Genomic DNA, 19,398 nt, shown 5'->3' with positions numbered 1-19,398 from the left:
ATCCATATCTTTAAGAATTGTTTTATAAAGTGACACATGAAAATTAGTCTAAACAAACTTACACTTCTTGACAAAGTTGCCAACATGTTTAATTTTCATTAAAGCAGGGTTTCTGCATTCTTCAAAAAGAACAAATAATGAATCAAGGATGCCTTCCCGGGAGAGAGGAGACATCTGCTGTTGAGTTACAAAGAGTGGCTTCCCCTAGAAAAAAAAAAAGCAGCAACAGCAGATGGAGTCTCAGACAACAATGAAAAGCCTCAAACCAATAACAGATGTACAGAGCAGATTATATATTATCCATTCTCAAATCACATCTTAAGAAATTAGGCAAATGATACAGAAGTGTGACGTAAATACACCAACTCAGTGTCTATATGCAATAGCTGTTACAGGTGTTCTTTCTTTTAGACAATGCAATCCTTTAAAGACAGTTTCAAGAAAGCCCTGATCAAATTTTAACAATCTACATCCTCCTGATGACTCTGATCTGTTGGCTTTTTCCTTGACATTGTATCATGAAGGATTTTTCATGGTACAAATAGTTTAAGCAATCAGTATCAATAATACCTCTAGAAGAAAAAGCTGTTGAATCTCAGATGATCAAATAGCAGCCCCTTAGGTAAATTAATCTCAGGACAAACCCACAGCTCCTTCACCCATGAAAAAACTGAAGATTACAGGGCACAGAAAGCAATATTACATCTTTACATGGAAAAATCCATCAGGCTAAAACACTGACAGACGCACAAAACATAAGACCAGTTAGTATCCACTGAACTTTGTGCAAACCAGATACACTTTGAACTTCACTTAGTTATCCCTTTCTTTTACCGCTTCCTCCAAATAATGACACAGGCATGATTTCAGCATCCAAACAAGCAAAGCTGTATTTTGAGATCCTGGGAATGGACAAGGACAAAACCGAGATCAGCTGCTCACAGGCCAGAGGTTCTTCACCTGAAAGAGCAGATTTAGCCGAGAAACTCGGCTAGTGATAGGCTCCACTGGTCCTGCCTCGACTGGATTTCGGGCTCCACATTTAAACTTCAACATCTCTACAGCTTATCTCATACAAACGATCACCTGAAAAAGGGAACAGGGACAATCAGGAAGCACTTGACTGGCTCACTTTAAGTAAAAAAATATGGACATGGGGGGATGCAATTTAAGCAACATCTGCATTTCCTTGGGGACAAAATTCATAAGCTTAAACGCGCCTGGAGCGTCCCGGCAGTTAAATTGGGGAGAAGCATAGAAGCAATTACGTTGAAGAAGACCTCCGAGACCATCGAGTCCAACCTGTGAGCGAACCGTACCGTGTCAACTTCCCCGCGGCACTCAGCGCCTCGGCCAGTCTTTCTTTAAACACCTCCAGGGGCGGCGACCCCACAACCTCGCTGGGAAGGCGCGGAGCCCCCCAAATTCCGGAGCTTGCAGCGGGAGGACACGAGCCCCCCTCAGAGCCGCTCCGTCCCAAGCCCCCTTCCCGTGGCCCCGAGCCTCCCTCAGAGCCGCCCCACTCCAGGTTCCGTTCCCGCGGCCTCCTCACATCCCCGCGCGCCCCGCTCTTACCGCCGCCTGCGTTTGAACGGCGCGGTGGGCGTGGGAGTCCTGGCGTCGCTTCCAGTACCGCGGGGCGGACCAATCGCAGGCCTGCGGGGCCGGAAGCCCTGTCCGGGAGTGGCGGCGGCCCCGTGAGGGTGGGAGTGGCGGCGGGTTCTGAGGGCACCGTGAGGGGACCCCAGGGCTGTGGGGCTTCCCTAGCTCCGCATCCGGAGGGAGCAGAGGAGGGCCTTCGGACACTGCTGCACACCAAGCAGCTAATGCTGCTCTGCCCTCACGGGTTTGCTCCCGCTTGTCCTGTATTTCACCTCCTTTTTTTTTTTTTGTTTGTTTGCTTGTTTGTTTTCCTTGCCAAATCTTAAAAGGCAAAAATGACTCATTCTCAGTAGTTTTGAGTGGAGCTGGCTCAACCCTACCCTAGACGTCATAGCTGGCAGCAGCTCCTGGCAGGTAAAGCAGCCAGAGGGGAAATGGAAAGGTTTTCAGAAGCTTTAAATTTCCTTCTGTAAAATGCTTGCCTTACCTTTATGACCTTTTTTGTATGGCCGTTTTATTCAGATACAGGTGATTAACTTTCAAGTGAAGCACTAGTGAAAAGCTCCCAGCTCGGCACCCCCTCTGTCCGTGATGCATCGATCAGAAGGCTCCGTGGGATACAGAATGATCTTGTGTAAGGATGGATCCGATGGATTCGTGAGGAGATGTCCGGGGAAAACATCGGCACGGAGCACTGATGTGACCTGCAGACATCACAGGGGCACAAAACATAGCCCCTTTTTACACAGTGTCTGGGCAAGATTTAATCTGGTAACAGAAACCTCGGTGATGTGGTTCTTAAAAATAATCATGTTGCTGATTGACAAAAAATAAGATATTTTGCTCTCCAACATTCATTTTAATGATGCTAATACTGGCTTGGCATCTAGCTGATCACATAATGGACTGATGGATTTATTACATTTGACTTTATAGAAATGATTTTAGAGATTTGTGCTTCCACCTCCCTGAGTCCACCCCTGGAACACTAACATAAGTTGTGGTGTATTTCTTGTCTCAAACTTACATAGCTGGGTTCATTTCAAGTTACAAAGCCAGAAAGTGTTTTTAAAATCTAATTGTCCACTACCTGCACTACCAGTTTGGTTTTTGGACTCCACTCAGGACACTGTCATTGCTCGTGTCTCGTCCACATCCGCATTGCCCAGGAGAGATCAGCTCTTAAACAGAAATGCAGTAAAGAGCTTCCTGTGCATGAGCTGGTCAATTGTCATGGTAGTGTGGTAGCATTTTAGTAAAATAGTACATCCTTCCCTGATATTCGAACCCTACCATGTCTAAAAGTATTCTACCCTAGATTTTGAACAAGTCTCATTGTCTGCCATCCAACTAAGAGAACTTCAGGCTCCTCTGCCTTTCCCTTTCTCCAGCCTATCTCCTCAGCAAATGTCATTAACCCCCTCTGTTTTAACTGCCAGAATTACTGTTAAATATCCACACTCTTTCTAATTACATTGGGATATCACCATATCTGTACGTCAGTTTGGATTTAGAAAATGGGGGAAGCAGAACTGGGTTCTCCTTCTGACAGCTCAGTTCTATATTGTGTTCAAATCACAAAGGTGTGACTGATTCTCCTTCCATCTTCTCTGCGGGATGGTGTGGAACAGCTGATCCACACATTGGGAGAGGAAATGGGTCATTAAGGGTTTTATCTCGTACATTAAGGCTCCCCTTTCCTTTCAGAATGTGAACACTGGCTCTGGGTCTCCCACAAAATATCCCAAATTTAACCAGCCAAATTAGCTGCTTGGCTGGATCATGAGCCTCTCTCAGCTGCCCAACAGGTTCAACAATAGCATCAGTTTACTGATTTACGGGTTTATAATTTAATTTTTCCAAATAAATATATTTTTTGAGTGTTTGCAAGCAAAGAAGCTGGCTCTTAAAAGCCTTTGGGACAGATACAGTTTTCCTCATAATTTAGATGAAGGCTCAAATTAGATTAGTTCCCTTTAAGAAGGCCCTTAAATACATATTTTGCTAGAAGCAGCCATGTGATACAAGGTCACTTACTGTTTTTTTTTTTCTTCTTTGATCCTCTGTAACAGACTCATGTAAATAGGAATGTCTACCAGCAAAATGAAATAGTAGCATAAAAATGCAGCTGCACCAGAATTGTTATCAAATGGTAAGAAAAAAACTGAAGTGGCAGATGAGGGGAGAAGAAGAGAGAAAAAAACTACAGTTTCAGTGATAACACCTCAGTACCCATTTCTGATGTCTCAGGTAAAAAGAGAAATACATACCTGTTCAGAAGAACACATATTTTGTTTTTCTTTAAATTGGTGAAGTCTTCAGAGTGAAAGTGATGATTCCTTCCTACCTTTGATATTTTTATCAAGAGAAATCATAGTGCACCAGTCCTTTGTAACAGCCAAGTTATGTATCACTCCTTGAACTTGACAGCTGCTCCTGGTTATAACCTCACTTAAGTAGAATGAGCATCAGCAGACCTGCAACCATACAAAGTAAAGGCTTATTCCTACTATTAAATTAATAGGTTGTCCAAAAGTGTAACAGCATAAATAGCTCTGTTATTTTCCCTAAGCAGGTCCCAACATGGTGCTCAACATGTTTTGACATCTCACCATGCATTGATTTGGTTACCATCTGTTTGACATTATTTTATTATAAGAGTAGGGGTTTCCCTTTATTTCCTCAGCCCAAATTCTCTCCCCTCTTGCTGTTGCATTGTGCTCCAAGGTGACTATGTTCCCATTGCTTGTCACTGTAGCATCCTTCAGGCTTGCCTGAGGTCTAAGATACCACATAAATGTAAAAGTAAACAACCAGGCAGGCAGGTACACCGGCTTTTTGGCAAGAACCTGGTGTTCAGATCCTCATCCTAACTAACTTCACCATATTTTAATGGGCAGAGAGCTCCCAAGTCCCCCCCAACACCATCAGGCTGTGAACTTCTGTATTTACAGCAGCATTACTTGGAAATATCTTCATCTGTGGAGCAGTGAGACGCTTGTGGCTAATGAATTTATATATGGTTAGAAAGCAATAAACCAGGCTTGTGTTATGACAGTGCTAAGAGCTAAGTATGACCAAAAGCCTATTTTTTTTTTGCCCTACCTTGTAAATCTCTCCAGCTCTGTTCTTTCCAAATTGTAATGCTGCTCATGCAGATGGGTCTGCAGGCAAGGCTTCCAGGGGATGTTGGCCCCAGAGATAAATCATGCTCTTCAGCAAGGCCTTTACCATAGCTAATCTATAATTCTATATGAAAACAAAAAATTAGCTTTATCAGCTCTATCCCTTCCTCTAACTCACCAATATTTAAAAGATCTTGTAATAAACCAAGTTCTTTCTTCAGCCCTAACCCTGATCACACCTGGGTTACCACTTTGTGTTTCAAAATAAAGGATTTAACTTGGCTGATACTGTCATAAACCATTGTAGCTCTCACCTTTGCTTAATGGGACCTAAATAATCCCTAGATCCCTGACACATTTTGTTTTACTTTCTTTCCCCAAACTATCACAAAGTATCCAACCTGACATAATAGTCATACATACTACAGGGACAGGAATATTTGCATAATACCTATTTGGGAAGAAGAGTTATGGAAGAGGGAAGTAAATTCCTTATCAAAGATATGAAGGCAAAGACAAATAATCGCCAGGAAAACAATTACATTGTCTTTCCTTCTGCAGTATTTTTAATTTCCTCCTGAGATTTTTTGGAAAAAGACTACTATGCTGTCATCCTCCTGGGATAAGCAAAAAGGAAATGAAACTTTAAAAGACCTGAAAGGCTGTTTGGTGTTTCTTCCACAGACTTTCACTAGAAGGTAGGCGCAGAGGTAATATTCTTCAAGGTTGTTTTGATTGAAATATTAAAGGCCTTTTTTGTTTGTATTAGCAATATGCTAATAATTGTATTATACAAGTTCACTGGGGGTTTTTTATGCATTGCTTCTATTTTCTTTATATTTACAGAAGTAAAATCCATCAAAATACTTTTAAAAACACATGGCCCTCTTATTAGGTATGTAGTTGTCATCTATCTTTGGATTTATTCATAAAAATGCAAACAGACATATGTGATACTGCTCTTCAGACCAAATCCCAGTTTTGAGGATTCCTCATTCCAGCACACACTGCTCAGTTCTGACCACACTCTCCTAACAAACTGTTGCATGCAAATGTTGAATTTCCCTGTAAGCCAAAACATAATCATGATAAACTTCTGGTGACCAAAATGAAATAGTAAGAGAATTGGGTCACTAAGAATCCTTCTTTATGAGCAAACTGAGCATTTAACCACATGAAAGTGAAGCGCCTTTTTTAATCCTAATTGTCTTCTTCATTTTTTTTATATTTGCCTAAAACAAATCCCTCATTACTTTCCAGAGAAATAATTTATTAACTTGTAGATGCAGTGAAAAGCAAATTATGTTTCATATATCTCAGCTTCAGGCTTCCTTTGTGCTATCACAGGAACACTCCTGATTCCACAAAAATTATTTTATAGAAAGCAATTTATTAAAGCTCACGATCTGTCAAGACACATGAATATTGATGTGCTCACATTAACATCTCCTGGAGCAGCTGAAAACTAAATTTTGCATGACTTAATGGGAATTACATGTTGCAGAGCAACAGGTGGCAAGAGCTTAATTAAAGCAAAACTGATAAAGTAGCTGAGCCATTATAAAAAATGCTTTGTTTTAAATGTCCTAAAGAACCACTTGCATGTTTTCATTGATGGGGAAGGGAAAGCAACTCTGGTTTACAAGATAAAATCTAGAACAGGACAGGTGCCACTTATCAGATGGAAACTGCATCTACCGTAACACTCAATTACTTTGGAATTTAGATAGAATAATCATGTAAGAAATTGCCATATCCAATTATATTTTACTTAGATTCCAAAAGAAAAAAAGAACAGAGACACCTTTATGGTGAAGATACAGAATTCCTTTGAGAGCACAATTAAAAACTTATTATTAAAATTTAATCATATGTTGGTCCTAGGGTGAATGAATTCTAGATGTTCACAGCAGGACTCTTTGCCTTAAATTAACAAATCCACAGAAAATACACCCTTTCCTTAAATACAGCAATAATTTGCTTGTTTGTAGGATTGGGCATCAGTGCCCAGATATTTTATTAGAAAAACAAATCCCACCGGACTGAAGTATCAAAATTTAGTATGAAAATAGATTAAACAAAGTATGTCTGTTAAAATTATGTCAGCATTTAAAAGACAAACAAACCCACTCCTTATTAACTCTGATGATTTAAGATACAGAGGTAGACTTGGATTCTTTGTGTAATTGAACTTGAAAGAAAGTCTGTCTTTTTCCTTTGAAGATTTATTCCAAAAATGCCAGTATCCAATAATCTGTGCTCTGCAGCTCTATAGCATAGTGGGCAGTATGAATAGGGTAAAAAAGAACAATAGTAGCACTTTGTGCAGAGTATAAATAAAAGCATCAGATGAGGCAATGACAGTTTTAATGTCAAAGGACTCTTCCAGGTAAGACTAAAAGAAATTTAGATTTGATTGCCTGCCTATTTTTCAATCTGGAATCACGATTTTTGTACTTTACGGATTTTAGATGTTCTTGCTCTGAGTGGGTGTGTTCATTCCTGTCCTGAAGAACTCAGCAATGACAGCCTACATGTTACTTTATTTAATTCTTCTAGAATTAGTTCTATACTGTTTGCTTGGAGGCCAAGAAATATTTTACAGTGACTATTGTGGGATTCTCATTTTTAAACAGCTTTTCCATGTTAAGAATTGTGATGAATAAGTGATTAAAAACACCGACAAACACTGAAGTAATTTAAGGTTCATAAAGGAAGTGAATGCCAATTTCTGGCTGCTTTGGAGGTCACTGCATGGTCAAATTGCTCTTTTTGGAGTGCTTGTCACCATTTCTCATGGTGGTTGGCCTGGCTCACATTGTTTTCTCACACTTATAAATTTCCTTTACTACCTGGAAAGGAAAGGCTCCAAACCCAGTATATTCTTCCTCAAAAATAAGTTACGAAGGTGGGAAATTGTTGCAATGGTGCAATGTTCATGGTCTGCCAAGGAATTGCATTTAACCATTTTTAGCCAAAGGCTGGATACAAAAATACAAGTCTTGAAAGAGGAATGGAAACTCCATGTGAAAGAGTTTCTGTGGAATAAACATTACCTGAATAAAAAATAGCTCTAGGCTACCTTTTTTCTCCCCCCATGTTTTTAAAGTATTGCAGGTCGACTTTTGTTTAAAAATAACTTTTAAATAAAAGGTGGGTTTATGCTACTATTTCAAATTCCTCTATAATTGAATTAATTACCTAAGTACTAAGGTAGAATATTTTCTACTTTCTGCTCTTCCCACCACTTAGCTCTCCAGTTTTCCTCAGAGCAATGGATCTTGTGTATTGCTTCTCTGAAATGTGAAATGGATCAGATGCAGCATTAATTAATTGTGCCAGTGGATGAGAACAATTAATAGATCCTTGGAAATGAGGGGAGAGGTGCAGACTTGTTGGCGCACCCCACACATTACATCTTAAACCTTTTAAGCTTGAAGCAGAAAGTAGTCAGCTTTTCATATCAAAGAGTTATCCAAAAAAGCTTAATAGCCAACCTCAAATGACAAAAAACAACAATAACTAAAACCAAAAATATATCTCAAGTAATTGTTATTTGTTAACAACCTTTCTAAAGCAGAACACCAGCTACCACTTAAAATCCTCCAGAAGACAATGTTTAAAGCAATGGAGGAGGCTGGGTTCTGCATCAACCTATTCCACCATGAACAGATACTACAAAATAAAGATTATTTAGAATACTGGATGCTAAAAGATGCTGGAATAAAAGAGATTTGTACACAGGCTGCATAGTTAGTTGCACCTTTGTCCTCTCTATGTTCCTGTGACTTTCATTCTGATGCCTTTCAATATCCCAGGCTCAAAAGATGATGTATCATCTAGTTCCCGTGAATAAGAACTGCTACTTCTCTCTTGAAAAGGGTTCTTTAAATCCTACTGGTTTTCTGGAATTCAGTTACAATCTGAGCCAGAGGCACAGCCAGGCAGTGCTGGCAGTCGTGTTCAACAGCAGCGTAGAGTCTGCAAAAGTCTTCCCCCCTTATATGTAGCCTCTTGGGGCAAAAACTGCTATTCCACATTCAGAAATATCCAACGAACAGGCTGATACAAGGTATTTATAAACAATGAAGGTGCAGGAACAAGGCTGTCTCCCCCTGTCACTGTCTGCCCAGCTGTGGTATGACAGAAGAATACACAGCCCCCACTGCATCATTCAGCAGTACCAACACATCAGAAAATGGCCACGGCTAAGAGCATTTTTCTTTTCATTCATACCAACTCATTTGTAAAGGGCCATTTCTGCCCGAGCTGCATATAAATCATAGGTTGTTAGTGGATTGCTGCTCTCTGGCTTCATCTGCCACAGTGCTCCGTGCCAAAACCACAGCTCTGCAGAACCTCAGTCGTAAAGAAGAAAATTATCAATAAGCCTGGGCAGCTTGTGATGCTCAGTGACAGATTTTCACTGCCTCTATGGCTGTATTTTAATTTAGACAAAAATAGTTATCAGCGCAGTTGCAAGGGAAAAGAAGTCATCTGCTTCTTATCTAATGTGTAATTCAAAAATTCCTATAATTGATCTTCATAGACAATTTTTGCAAGCTCACTCACCCACACTGCACATATTGTGCTTCCTGACATAATTCCCGACATAGACGATGATATTTCAACAGAGGAAGCTTGTTAAATCAGGTCAAACAAAATAAAGAATCAGAATGTGCTGCAAGTCCTTGCAGCTGTCTGTCTTTTCACCCTTCCCCCTTATCCTCACCAAAAAACCACAAAACAAAAAAAAAACCAAAAACCAAAACAACAACAGAACACACACAAAGCAATAGAAAAACCAATTTCCAAATACCGCTAAAAATACAAAATTCAGCTTTGTTAAATGTTGATAGGCTTCTGAATTAAAATACATTATTTTCTCCAAAGATGTTGGACTATTACTGTTGATCAGACGTAACTGCCAGTCTTTTATTGCTTCCACATGGTTTAATTTTCCCTGGAAGTGCCATATATATTCTAATGATTTGCCAAATTAAAAGAATTCTAAATGGGTTCCCAATTGATGAGACGGTGTTTCTGAGATAGGACAATAAAGGACATTTTCTCTCACAGACAAACACAAAAATTCAGGAGGTGATAATCGGTCCTCAGGTGTCTGAAAGAGCAATACATAATTTCAGAGCAACACAAACAATAGATGCATTTTCCATTCATAATGACTGTAAGTAAAGAGGAATATGTTTCTGTTTTATAAACACAATCACTGGCCTAGGCAGCATTCTCCAACTACTCAAACTGCTCTTATTCTTCAAAGAACTGAGATAAACGAAGAGTTCAACAGACTAACAACTAATAGATACAATTAAGGTAGCAGAAAGCCAGACAAAGTTCAACAGAAGCATGTTAGAATACTAGACACAAAAGGCTGGCACAGGGAAACCCCATTTTAATTTCTATGAATGCAACTCCAGCTTTTAAAACAAAACATTTGAAGTGCAGAGTGAGGTAGATTCCTTTATTCCAGATTCTTTTTCCAACTCTAGGTGCTAATTCTATAGCAGTTGAGAGATGATTCCCATAAATCACCTCCCTCACCCACAGGCCTTTCCCCCATCAGCTGGGGATGGCTCTTAGGCTGTGCTGCTGAATGATTTTCCAATACCTGGTGCCTATAGCGCTTCGGGTTACTTATGCTACACCTTATTGAGCTGGTAAGTCATCAGGAGAGAAAGGGAAGCAACCAAGGGGGACCGCACGTGCAGACACACTAAAAATCACAGTAAGCTCTTACCTTTCATGCCCACAGCAAGTTCCCAGGAGGCTTCTGCACTCAACAGGGATGTTGGTGTGCTCCGAAAATTGAGACAATATTTCCTGAGCTCTGCAGACATACCATGTTATGTGCAAGCATCTCCTCTTTCCCACTGAGTAAGTTCTGAAACGTTCAACAAACTCAACAACTTGAAGGGCAGACCCATAAATATTTCAGCTAGTTGTAGATAGGTTACTTCTTTGGAGTTAAATAACTGGAGTAAAACTGACCCAGCATGTATTTTATACAGAATAGCACAAAACTGACCCAGGGAGTAGTAAGGATTATGAGCCAGACTGTGGAATGGGAAGCCATACAGGCTCTTTCGCGAGGATATTCAATAATGGAATGTTTGGAAGGTAGTTGCTTCCCTAGTTTTTTGCCTTCACTGAAATTTCTTCATTTAAATGTAAATTTGGGGAAGCAATATTCATCTGTCTATATGATGCCTTTATATGAAAACAGTGAGGGAAAATAAAAATTAATTAAATTCTTTACATAAGGCTACATCTGACACTGACCTAAAAGAGCATAACTAAAATAGGCAAAAACATGTTTATTTAAGCTAAGATACACTTTTAATAGCAAAGTGTTGCTGAAAGAAACCAGATACCCAAATAAGTGGCAAGCTAACCCACAGCACTAAAATCAGGTACAAAATATGGGTTTTGATGACTTTTCCCTTCCTGCTCAACAAGGCTGATTTCGTGTCATTCTAGGCAGGCAAAGGTGTGGAAGCTTTATGAAATAACCTGTTTTCTAAGAGAGAGAAGAATCACACACCAAAGGGCATTCAGCCAAACCCAGAGCCTAGATTGCTATGGAGTTTTATCAGTCTCTACATCCAGAATGAAAAGCCATTGAGTAAGCAAAATATGCATCCTATCTTTATATACTTTCTACATGTACTAGTTTGCAAACAAACCAGCAGGAGGCACCAAGTCAGAATAACAACTTAATGGAAATTAAAGAAAATGAAAAAAAAAAACTAAAAGAAAACACTGGTTCAAACTGACATAGTCAAGATACAACCTGAGTCCCTGTTAGGCAGGGTGGTGGTAGCAGTCTAGTAGAATGGTGGCTGCAGTCTTCTGAAGCGGTGAGCCTGTAGAAAAAGGGTCTGCTCTTCCTCAGAAGGTCCAGTGGTGGCTGTGTAGCTCCTGTCCTCTGGGAATCCAGTAGAAAGGGTTGCCTCTGGTGTTCAGAGTCTCAGATTATATTCATGATGGAATGCTTGGTTCCTCCCTCTGGGTGGAGCATCTCACAACGGGGTAATGAGTCATGAGGCCAAGTGTGATTAGGCTCATTAACAGAAGATAGTTTGGAGGGAGTTATCTCTGAGTCATGCGGCAGGACAATGATGGGCAATTAACAGAAAGATAGTCTGGGGGGAGGAGGCAAGGAAACACTGCCCCACATGATTTCAACAGCTCATGAGGATGGTAATAGAATACATTGCAACCCAGGACACTACAACAGCATGTCAACATATTCACTGATCCCAGTGAAGCGTATATGGCTCCCTTTTTGTCACATCGCTGCCTTCACTCACCCCATGGGAGAAGTTGGCTGTGAACTCACACAAAGGCTGTACTAAATGTTCATAAATGTCATTCCCGATGCAACTGAGCTCACCCAGTCCCTGCAGGCATGGAATGCTGTACAGCAAAATGCAAAAATGGGAAGCAAGAATAGAAGGCACTTTATTAAGGTAATGTTCATATCTAAATTTCACCCCCATATAGATCATGTGTGGGTGAATATTAGATTTAAGCAGTCAGCTTAATGCTGAATATTTTATTGACAAATATGGTCTATGCATTTCCTAAAATGTCTAGAAGTATGCAAAGCAATAATATGGGAAAGGCAGGATAGAAAGAGAAAGGAAACTTTTACTCTTAAGGTTTATTTTTAGGTGATCCATTGAATGAAGGTTTGGCTTTTCCTTAGAACACCCACATCCATGCAGCAGAGCAAAGATTCTGATGAATGTGATACCCAGAGTATCACAGCTTTCTCCATGGTTGTTTTTTTCATATAATGTAGTCAGTTAATTAGATCTCCTCTGATCAATCATTGAATTTCCGCTTCAAAAGGCATTATGATATGATGAGAGTGCCTTGCAGCAGTTAAACACTTTGATTTTTCTGTCCTAACACATTTATAACTGATGTCAACTAGGTCCTCCAAGCAGGAATAAATAAATACTTTTTAAAATTACAAGCACAATTTATCTGACAATTTAAAATCTGACCAGTAAAATTAGTGTAATACAGATTCATTCTCTCCATTGGTCCTTTCCAGTATCTAAGACCAACCTCTTTCATGTTTTCCATGTGCCTTATGTTTTGATCTCAAGCCCTCTGGAGCTTCAACCTTCTCTCTTGCAATTGTTCTCTTCAGGTCTTTTGTAGCATCACTATTATACATCTGTGACTTCAGCTGTGTTACAGCAGCTCCTTCCTTGATCCTCAGGAGTCTGACTCAAAAACCAAAGCAGTGTAGTTGTTGTAAAGATATATTGACAGGAACTCTTTTGTTTTCCTTTTGTGACTTGACTCTTGAAGAGAAACTGTGATCTAAGAGTTAAGACTGTAGGTCACAACTTCATTATGAGATTTGCATGCTTTGGCATTGGGGATTGTTGGCAAATTACTGCCTTGGCTTCTCCTCATCCCTCTGTGAAAGGGGAGCAGGGATTAGAGGACAATGTCACCCCAAGGGTTGCCTCATTATAGTTTCTGTGAAGAGGTTTGGACTCCTTGGAAAGCAGACAGTACAAGGAGGGGTGGTGTGTAGTTTTGGGAAAGGCTGAGTTTTGCTTCCTCTCCAAAAGCAGATGGTATGTGCAACATCCAGGGATCTTTGCACAGTGCTGTTCAGAGAAGTTCTTATGCTTGCAGTAAAACAAGAAAATAAAAAAGCTTTCAATGTCCTGTTTTTGTTTGTGATTCAAGTCCCAAAATGAGGGAAAAAAGATACATTGGTTTTCTGAGCAGTATAAATGGTAGAAAATAATTTACTTTTTAATCCTATGGAAATACTTTTGCCAGATGAAAACTGTTCTGCTTTTGCCTTTCCAGCAGGAGAGTGCAGTCTGCAGGTAATTAAACAACAGAAAGCAATACCCATAATTCAACAGTATGTCTTAGCTATTACTTGGCAATTCTCTTTCTCTTGAAAACCCCTATACATAATATGAGCTTAAAATGGAAATCACTCATAGCAAGTTTCATTTCATTGTGAATTGTTCTCATACAGTAATATGTAACCACATTTGTAAGAAACCCAAATCTTTTCCTGCCAGCTGAAGCTGTCCTGCACTCTTACAAAGTCTGCTATTTTGCATTTGAATACCTGCTATGTGGGCAGCAGACCCCAGGGAGATGATACACCAGTCTGGAAACTCGACATTCTGTAAAACGAAAGGGTGCTGACAAACTGAAGGGGATTTAGGAACCAGCAACTAGAATGAGAAGACACAGGATTTTCATTTTTCTGGAGCGATTAAGATTTGGCTATTTTTATAGCAAGGTTGATTACTGCCTCCCAAATTAAACCCACTACTCGGGGAAACATATTATCATCTGGAAACTCATTCCCTAGTACTTGCAGGTCTCCCCATGGCCAGGCTGACACAGCAAAGACAGGTTTCCAGGTGCCTCCAGAGCCAAGAGGAGGAGAGGTTATTGCTCCTGACAGTGTAGAGCACTCCTGGGGCCCAGGGAGACAGTGTGCCCCTGTCCTGTGAGCTGAACATGTAAAAGGTGACAATGTTCTTTTTTAGTAACTCAACCGTTAAAAAGAAATAGAAGAAATCACAGTTTGAAAGCATGAAAAAGGAGGAAGATGCTGGGGAATAGCACTGACTACTGAATCGCGCTGAAACCGGGCCAGGAGACACCTCAGAGACAGAGTCAGAGAAGTGGGTATTTGCTTTATTTGGCGCGCTGGGTGTGTGGGGATCGCTCCTCCAAACACACACACCGGTGCTCTCTACAACACAGTATTAAGGGTTAAATTATGAATATTCATCACATTCCTTGGGACAAGTGTGGTATTACAAATTATTTCTCAGAAGTCATTAATATCATTAACATACGGGTCACGCATGCGCATGCTCCTCTTCTTCCTCGGGGGTCTTTTTGATGAAGACCAGAAGTCTTCCTCACAGTGCCCTTTTCACCTTTCTCCCTGGGCATGTGTAGTCCTTTGAGGAATGATTCAGCAGTCTCTGAGATAATCCTTGTCCCCTCTATCTTGACAAGATTAGGGTGAATTTGGCTTCTTAGGTTTTGAAATTAGCATCTGCTGTCTGAACTAACATTTGCTGTCTCCCAATAGTTAACTTGTGCTTACATGAGTTAGTTATTGACTGCCCTTTCCTCATTACCTCAAGCTGATGCAGGGTCCCTCATCCATGTAGAATGAGCTTTAGCTCACCAGGAGCAACTTAATTACTTCTGTTCAGTGGTTTTCCACCCACGTGTTTATCGTAGTTGGTGGTCTTGGAAAGTGCTGAGGAAACAGCTCAGGGCATAAAAGGGGATTACTCTCATAGGTAATGGGTGCTGCAAAAACTCCTTCTGAAAGCTTCTCTGCTGCATATACCCAGGATGTCTCCCCCTGGACAGGATTGTCTGGCTCCTAATGATGTGACAAGGGAGCAGATCCTGTATGGACACAAAGGTGCTGGTATTTGCATCAAGGAGTTAACAGCCCTAAGGATTAGTAATTACACAAATAAATATACAGCTAATAAAAAACCCTGTTATCCTGTACTTTTTACTTTAAAATTCCTTGTTCCCAAAAAGTGAATCAGGTCTCTCTTCAGGTAATTTATAGAATACCAGTTTCCATAACAACATAATTGCTCAGTGAAGTAAAAATACCTGGCAGAGTTGCCATTATCATGAAATAATTGACCACAACAGTTAGTGAAAGAGGCTGCATTAAACCCCACATTGCTTTTTGTCAACATGGCCAATTACAATCCAATAGTACCCGATCAAAGACCAGCATTCCTAAAATGAGTCATCACAAATCACTGCATAACCCTAAGAAGCAGAGCAAGATAACAGTGAACAAATATTTTTTCCTACAACAAAGCACAAAGTCATGTCCAGTCATTAATGGTTGCAGAACTCCATGGCCCACACCTTGACCGATAATTTTAAAACTTAAGGGTTTGCTGTAAAGAAATACTAGCAAAAACAGCTCTCTGTTTGTGCCTCCATATGAGTGAAGGCACAAGCTACTTTTCAATTGTTAATAGGAGTTTTTGTTCCACAAAGGCTTGGCAAACATTGTCATATGGTAAGATTCAAGAGGGAGAAACTCACACCCACTGCTGAAAATACCTACTTCATTAAAAAACACAGCACTAGTCCAGATGTAGATGTACATCTTCCCATGGAACCATTACATCTTTACTCCTCCTATGGGCTGCAGAAGCAGCCAGCCCACGGCTGGGTTTGTGTAGGAGCACTCAGACTCAACACCTCTCACATGAGTCTGCAGTTCCCATCCTGCACAGCCCCAGCCCAGGTCTGCTCTGCACTCTGTCATGCTCACCATGTCCGTGAGACATTTTTTGTTTCTCTGCAGCTTCTCCAGCAGCTCCAGCAGTCTGCTACTCACTGGTGAAGGCACACAGTGCAATCCCTGCAGCTGGCGCAAGGGTATGTGAGGATGGGTGCCCTCTTGGCTTAAGTGTTGGAAGATCATCCTACTAAGAAGGACCCAGCTTGAATCCTGTGTCCAGAGTCTCCCTGGAGCATAGTAAGTCAAGAAGGAGCCTCAAGTGCAAAGCAGCTTATGTGTCAGGTCAGGGCCAGGCGTGAACTGAAGTCAAATTGCTGGTGTGGTACCCCAAACAGATCAAGCTGGCCTGAAGTATTGGCCATGCAACTCCTCCAGATCCAGAGTAGTTCTGCTTGTTCCTGGCACTGTCAGCTTTGTTTTGGAGAGTCTGTTAGAGAATGCTTCTAAACTTCACAACTCACAGAGATGAAAACCTATAGTACAAAATTGTTAAATCTCTAACTCCTATGTGCCAAATTACAAAACTCTTCCCCTATTCTTTTTCCTTTGCACCCCTTGTTCCTTACACACAGGCAGGGTGAGCACAGCATGGTGTTGGCTCTGTCCTTGGGAACTCTTGAGTCATCCAGGCCATGCTTCACCCCCTTAGCAGTCAACGGATGTTTCCCCTGACTTCAATGTCATGAGTCACCTTGGTGGATGAGTGATCTTTCTGCTCTACCTGACATGATATTGATAACCCTGGGAAACAACAAACTTGTCAGAAACTCTGTGGAGATATTAAGCCTTGATAAAAATCCGGATGGTCTTTTATTTTACTACATCTCGCTTGGCTAACACTCATAACAGCTTTCTTTTCCTTCTGTTTAACGAGAAATCTCTGGGTTTTTCACCCTTACCAAGTGTCCTGGGTTGCAGTGTGTTCTATTACCATCCTCATGAGCTGTTGAAATCAGGTGGGGCAGTGTTTCCTTGCCTCCTCCCCCCAGACTATCTTTCTGTTAATTGCCCATCATTGTCCTGCCGCATGACTCACAGATAACTCCCTCCAACCTATCTTCTGTTAATGAGCCTAATCACACTTGGCCCCATGACTCATTACCCCGTTGTGAGATGCTCCACCCAGAGGGAGGAACCAAGCATTCCATCATGAATATAATCTGAGACTCTGAACACTAGAGACAACCTTTCCACTGGATTCCTAGAGGACAGGAGCTGCATAGCCACCACTGGACTTTCTGAGGAATATCAGGCCCTTTCTACAGGATCACTGCTTCGACAGAACCACATCTATCACTTCAGGAGGACTGCAGCCACCATTTTATTGGACTGTCACCACCACCCTGACTAACAGGGTGTCAGGTTGTATCCTGACTCTGTCAGTTTAACCCAGTATTTTCTGCCTTTATTTTTTTTCCCTTTATGTCCCTATTAAGTTGTTACTCTGACTTGGTGCCTTCCACTAGTTTGTTTTCGAACTAGTACACCAAGCTCTGCAAATACACCTTCCCATCCTGTATTTCCTCTACCCAGCACCAGGGAAAAGCTAGGCACATACTAGATAGCTTTGGACATTACAGAAGCAGAGAAAAAAAGGTCACACATGAGTTTTATCTCTGGCTTTGCCGTTCTGGCCTGTTTTGCAAGCAAGACACATATGGCTTTTAATTATTTATTAGGGTAACTGCAAACTCTCTGAGGCTGCCTGCACCTCTTGCAGCAGGGGAGGCTGTGGCTGAAACACCTCGGCACAGAGGTACACAAACAACCAGAAAAAGCAAAACATTTGTCAGAAATAAAGTGGAGGAAAACAGTGAGAAAAATAAAGCAATTAATCATTCAAAAAGTGGGGAGTGGGGCAGGGAGAGAGAAAGAGAGAGAATGGCCAAAGAAACCTGGTATCTTGTGCTGCCTCCCCTGGAAGTCTGTCAGCCCACTGGCAGGAAGATTAAGGATGTTGATGGGAATTCCTTTCTCACCACAGTCGGTTCTAAAAGCACAGGACAATAACCTACTTTTACAGGTCTGGCTGTGGCTTTGCCACAATACATCTTTTTCTCCCCTAACTCTAAACAAAAAAGGATGATCTCTTGCACTGCCTGTTATCTGAATGCTGCCCTCACAGCTGAGGTAAAGGTATTGATTGAAGCACTTGGACATTTATTGGACTTACAGCTTTTCTGATGTGTGAAAAATGCTTTGTCCTGCTAACTCATACAGTCTTACATGCTCCAGCATTTGTTGGTGTAACCACCAAAGGTCCAGACCCTCTGCCACACTTCCTTTGTAAACAGACCAACCAGTGAAATCCCTGCAAGGCAGAATACAGATTTCAAAGCATCAGACTTAACCATATACTTGACATTGGGCTTGAAGAGCCTGCACATCTTAGAGTTCAGCTCTCCTTGACCCTCTGGGAAGGACAATACCCATTGCTGTCTCCACAGCTTAAGCTGGGTTGCCTGTTTCAGTATCTTGCTCTTTGAGGAACCTGTTTAGCAGAGTGAATTTGCACTGGCTGGTTGCCCTGGATGGCTTCTTGAGTCAAGCTCTCCAACCCTCCCCATGGCTTATTTACTGGATTCAGTACTTGTGGGAGGGGGAAAAGAAAGAAGGGAAAATTACTTAGAGGTAAGGTCAGTGCCATCCTTTTGCCCCATAAGGATAGAACCTTTTGCTACTTTCTTTTTTATACAGACCTGCAATATTTTGATCTGAGCAAGGAAAATATGATTCACCCTCTTGCAGAGACTCTTAACACCACTCTGTTATAGCTATGCTTTATTTTAACCCTTGTTTGCTAATATCACAAAGAAGGCCTTCATATGTCCTGGGCAAGGTGACATTTCTGTGTTCTGTAATGACATCACTGGCATCAGTCACTTGCTCTCAGTTCTCTGTGTGCTTGAGTCAGTCTGGCCTTTTTGCATTTTCAGAAAGGGCCATCCCTGGAGTGATTTCCAGGCTGAAAGATCATTTGTTCTGTACACACAGGAACCTTCTGTGTTGCAAGAGCATGAGCTCTTGAAACGCCTGATCTAAATCTCCACAAGAGCTACTCACTGTTGCAGTCCTCAGTACATGAGGAGTGAAGTCTCACATCAGGCTTCAGTAGTGCAGTTAAAACAAACCAAAATAATCTCATATTTGACTTGTTTCCAATAACTAGCTCTTCTATTTTCTGGGCTGATGTTCTCCAAAGGACATAACCAAGCTTAAGCAGGGGAAGAAGAGCAGAAATGGGAGTTGGGTGTCTGTCCACTTACGGGCAGCAACTGTCCCAGCTCTCAGCAGAAATACATTTTAGGATCCTAATAGATAATGCCACCATATCATTGTAAAGAAACT

General features: G+C 41.1%; 1 protein-coding gene across 2 annotated transcripts in view; it reads right to left on the bottom strand.

The window, feature by feature from the left end:
* The window catches only part of CIT (citron rho-interacting serine/threonine kinase), a gene marked incomplete at both ends in the record, with an annotated part of 65,978 nt that extends 64,922 nt beyond the window's left edge, over positions 1-1,056 (bottom strand). For both annotated transcript variants that reach the window (XM_082293532.1, XM_082293533.1), the window contains 2 exons: positions 63-204; positions 961-1,056. In XM_082293532.1, the coding sequence (XP_082149658.1) occupies positions 63-204; positions 961-1,056 (238 nt within the window). The remainder of the gene's footprint in view (positions 1-62; positions 205-960) is intronic.
* Positions 1,057-19,398: the final 18,342 nt, after the last annotated feature.

The sequence above is a fragment of the Coloeus monedula genome (genome assembly GCF_965178545.1).
Source record: "Coloeus monedula genome assembly, chromosome: 18".
Taxonomy (NCBI): Eukaryota; Metazoa; Chordata; class Aves; order Passeriformes; family Corvidae; genus Coloeus; species Coloeus monedula.
The sequence above is the reverse complement of the archived record's forward strand: the minus strand, read 5'-3'. Positions and strand labels throughout refer to the sequence as shown.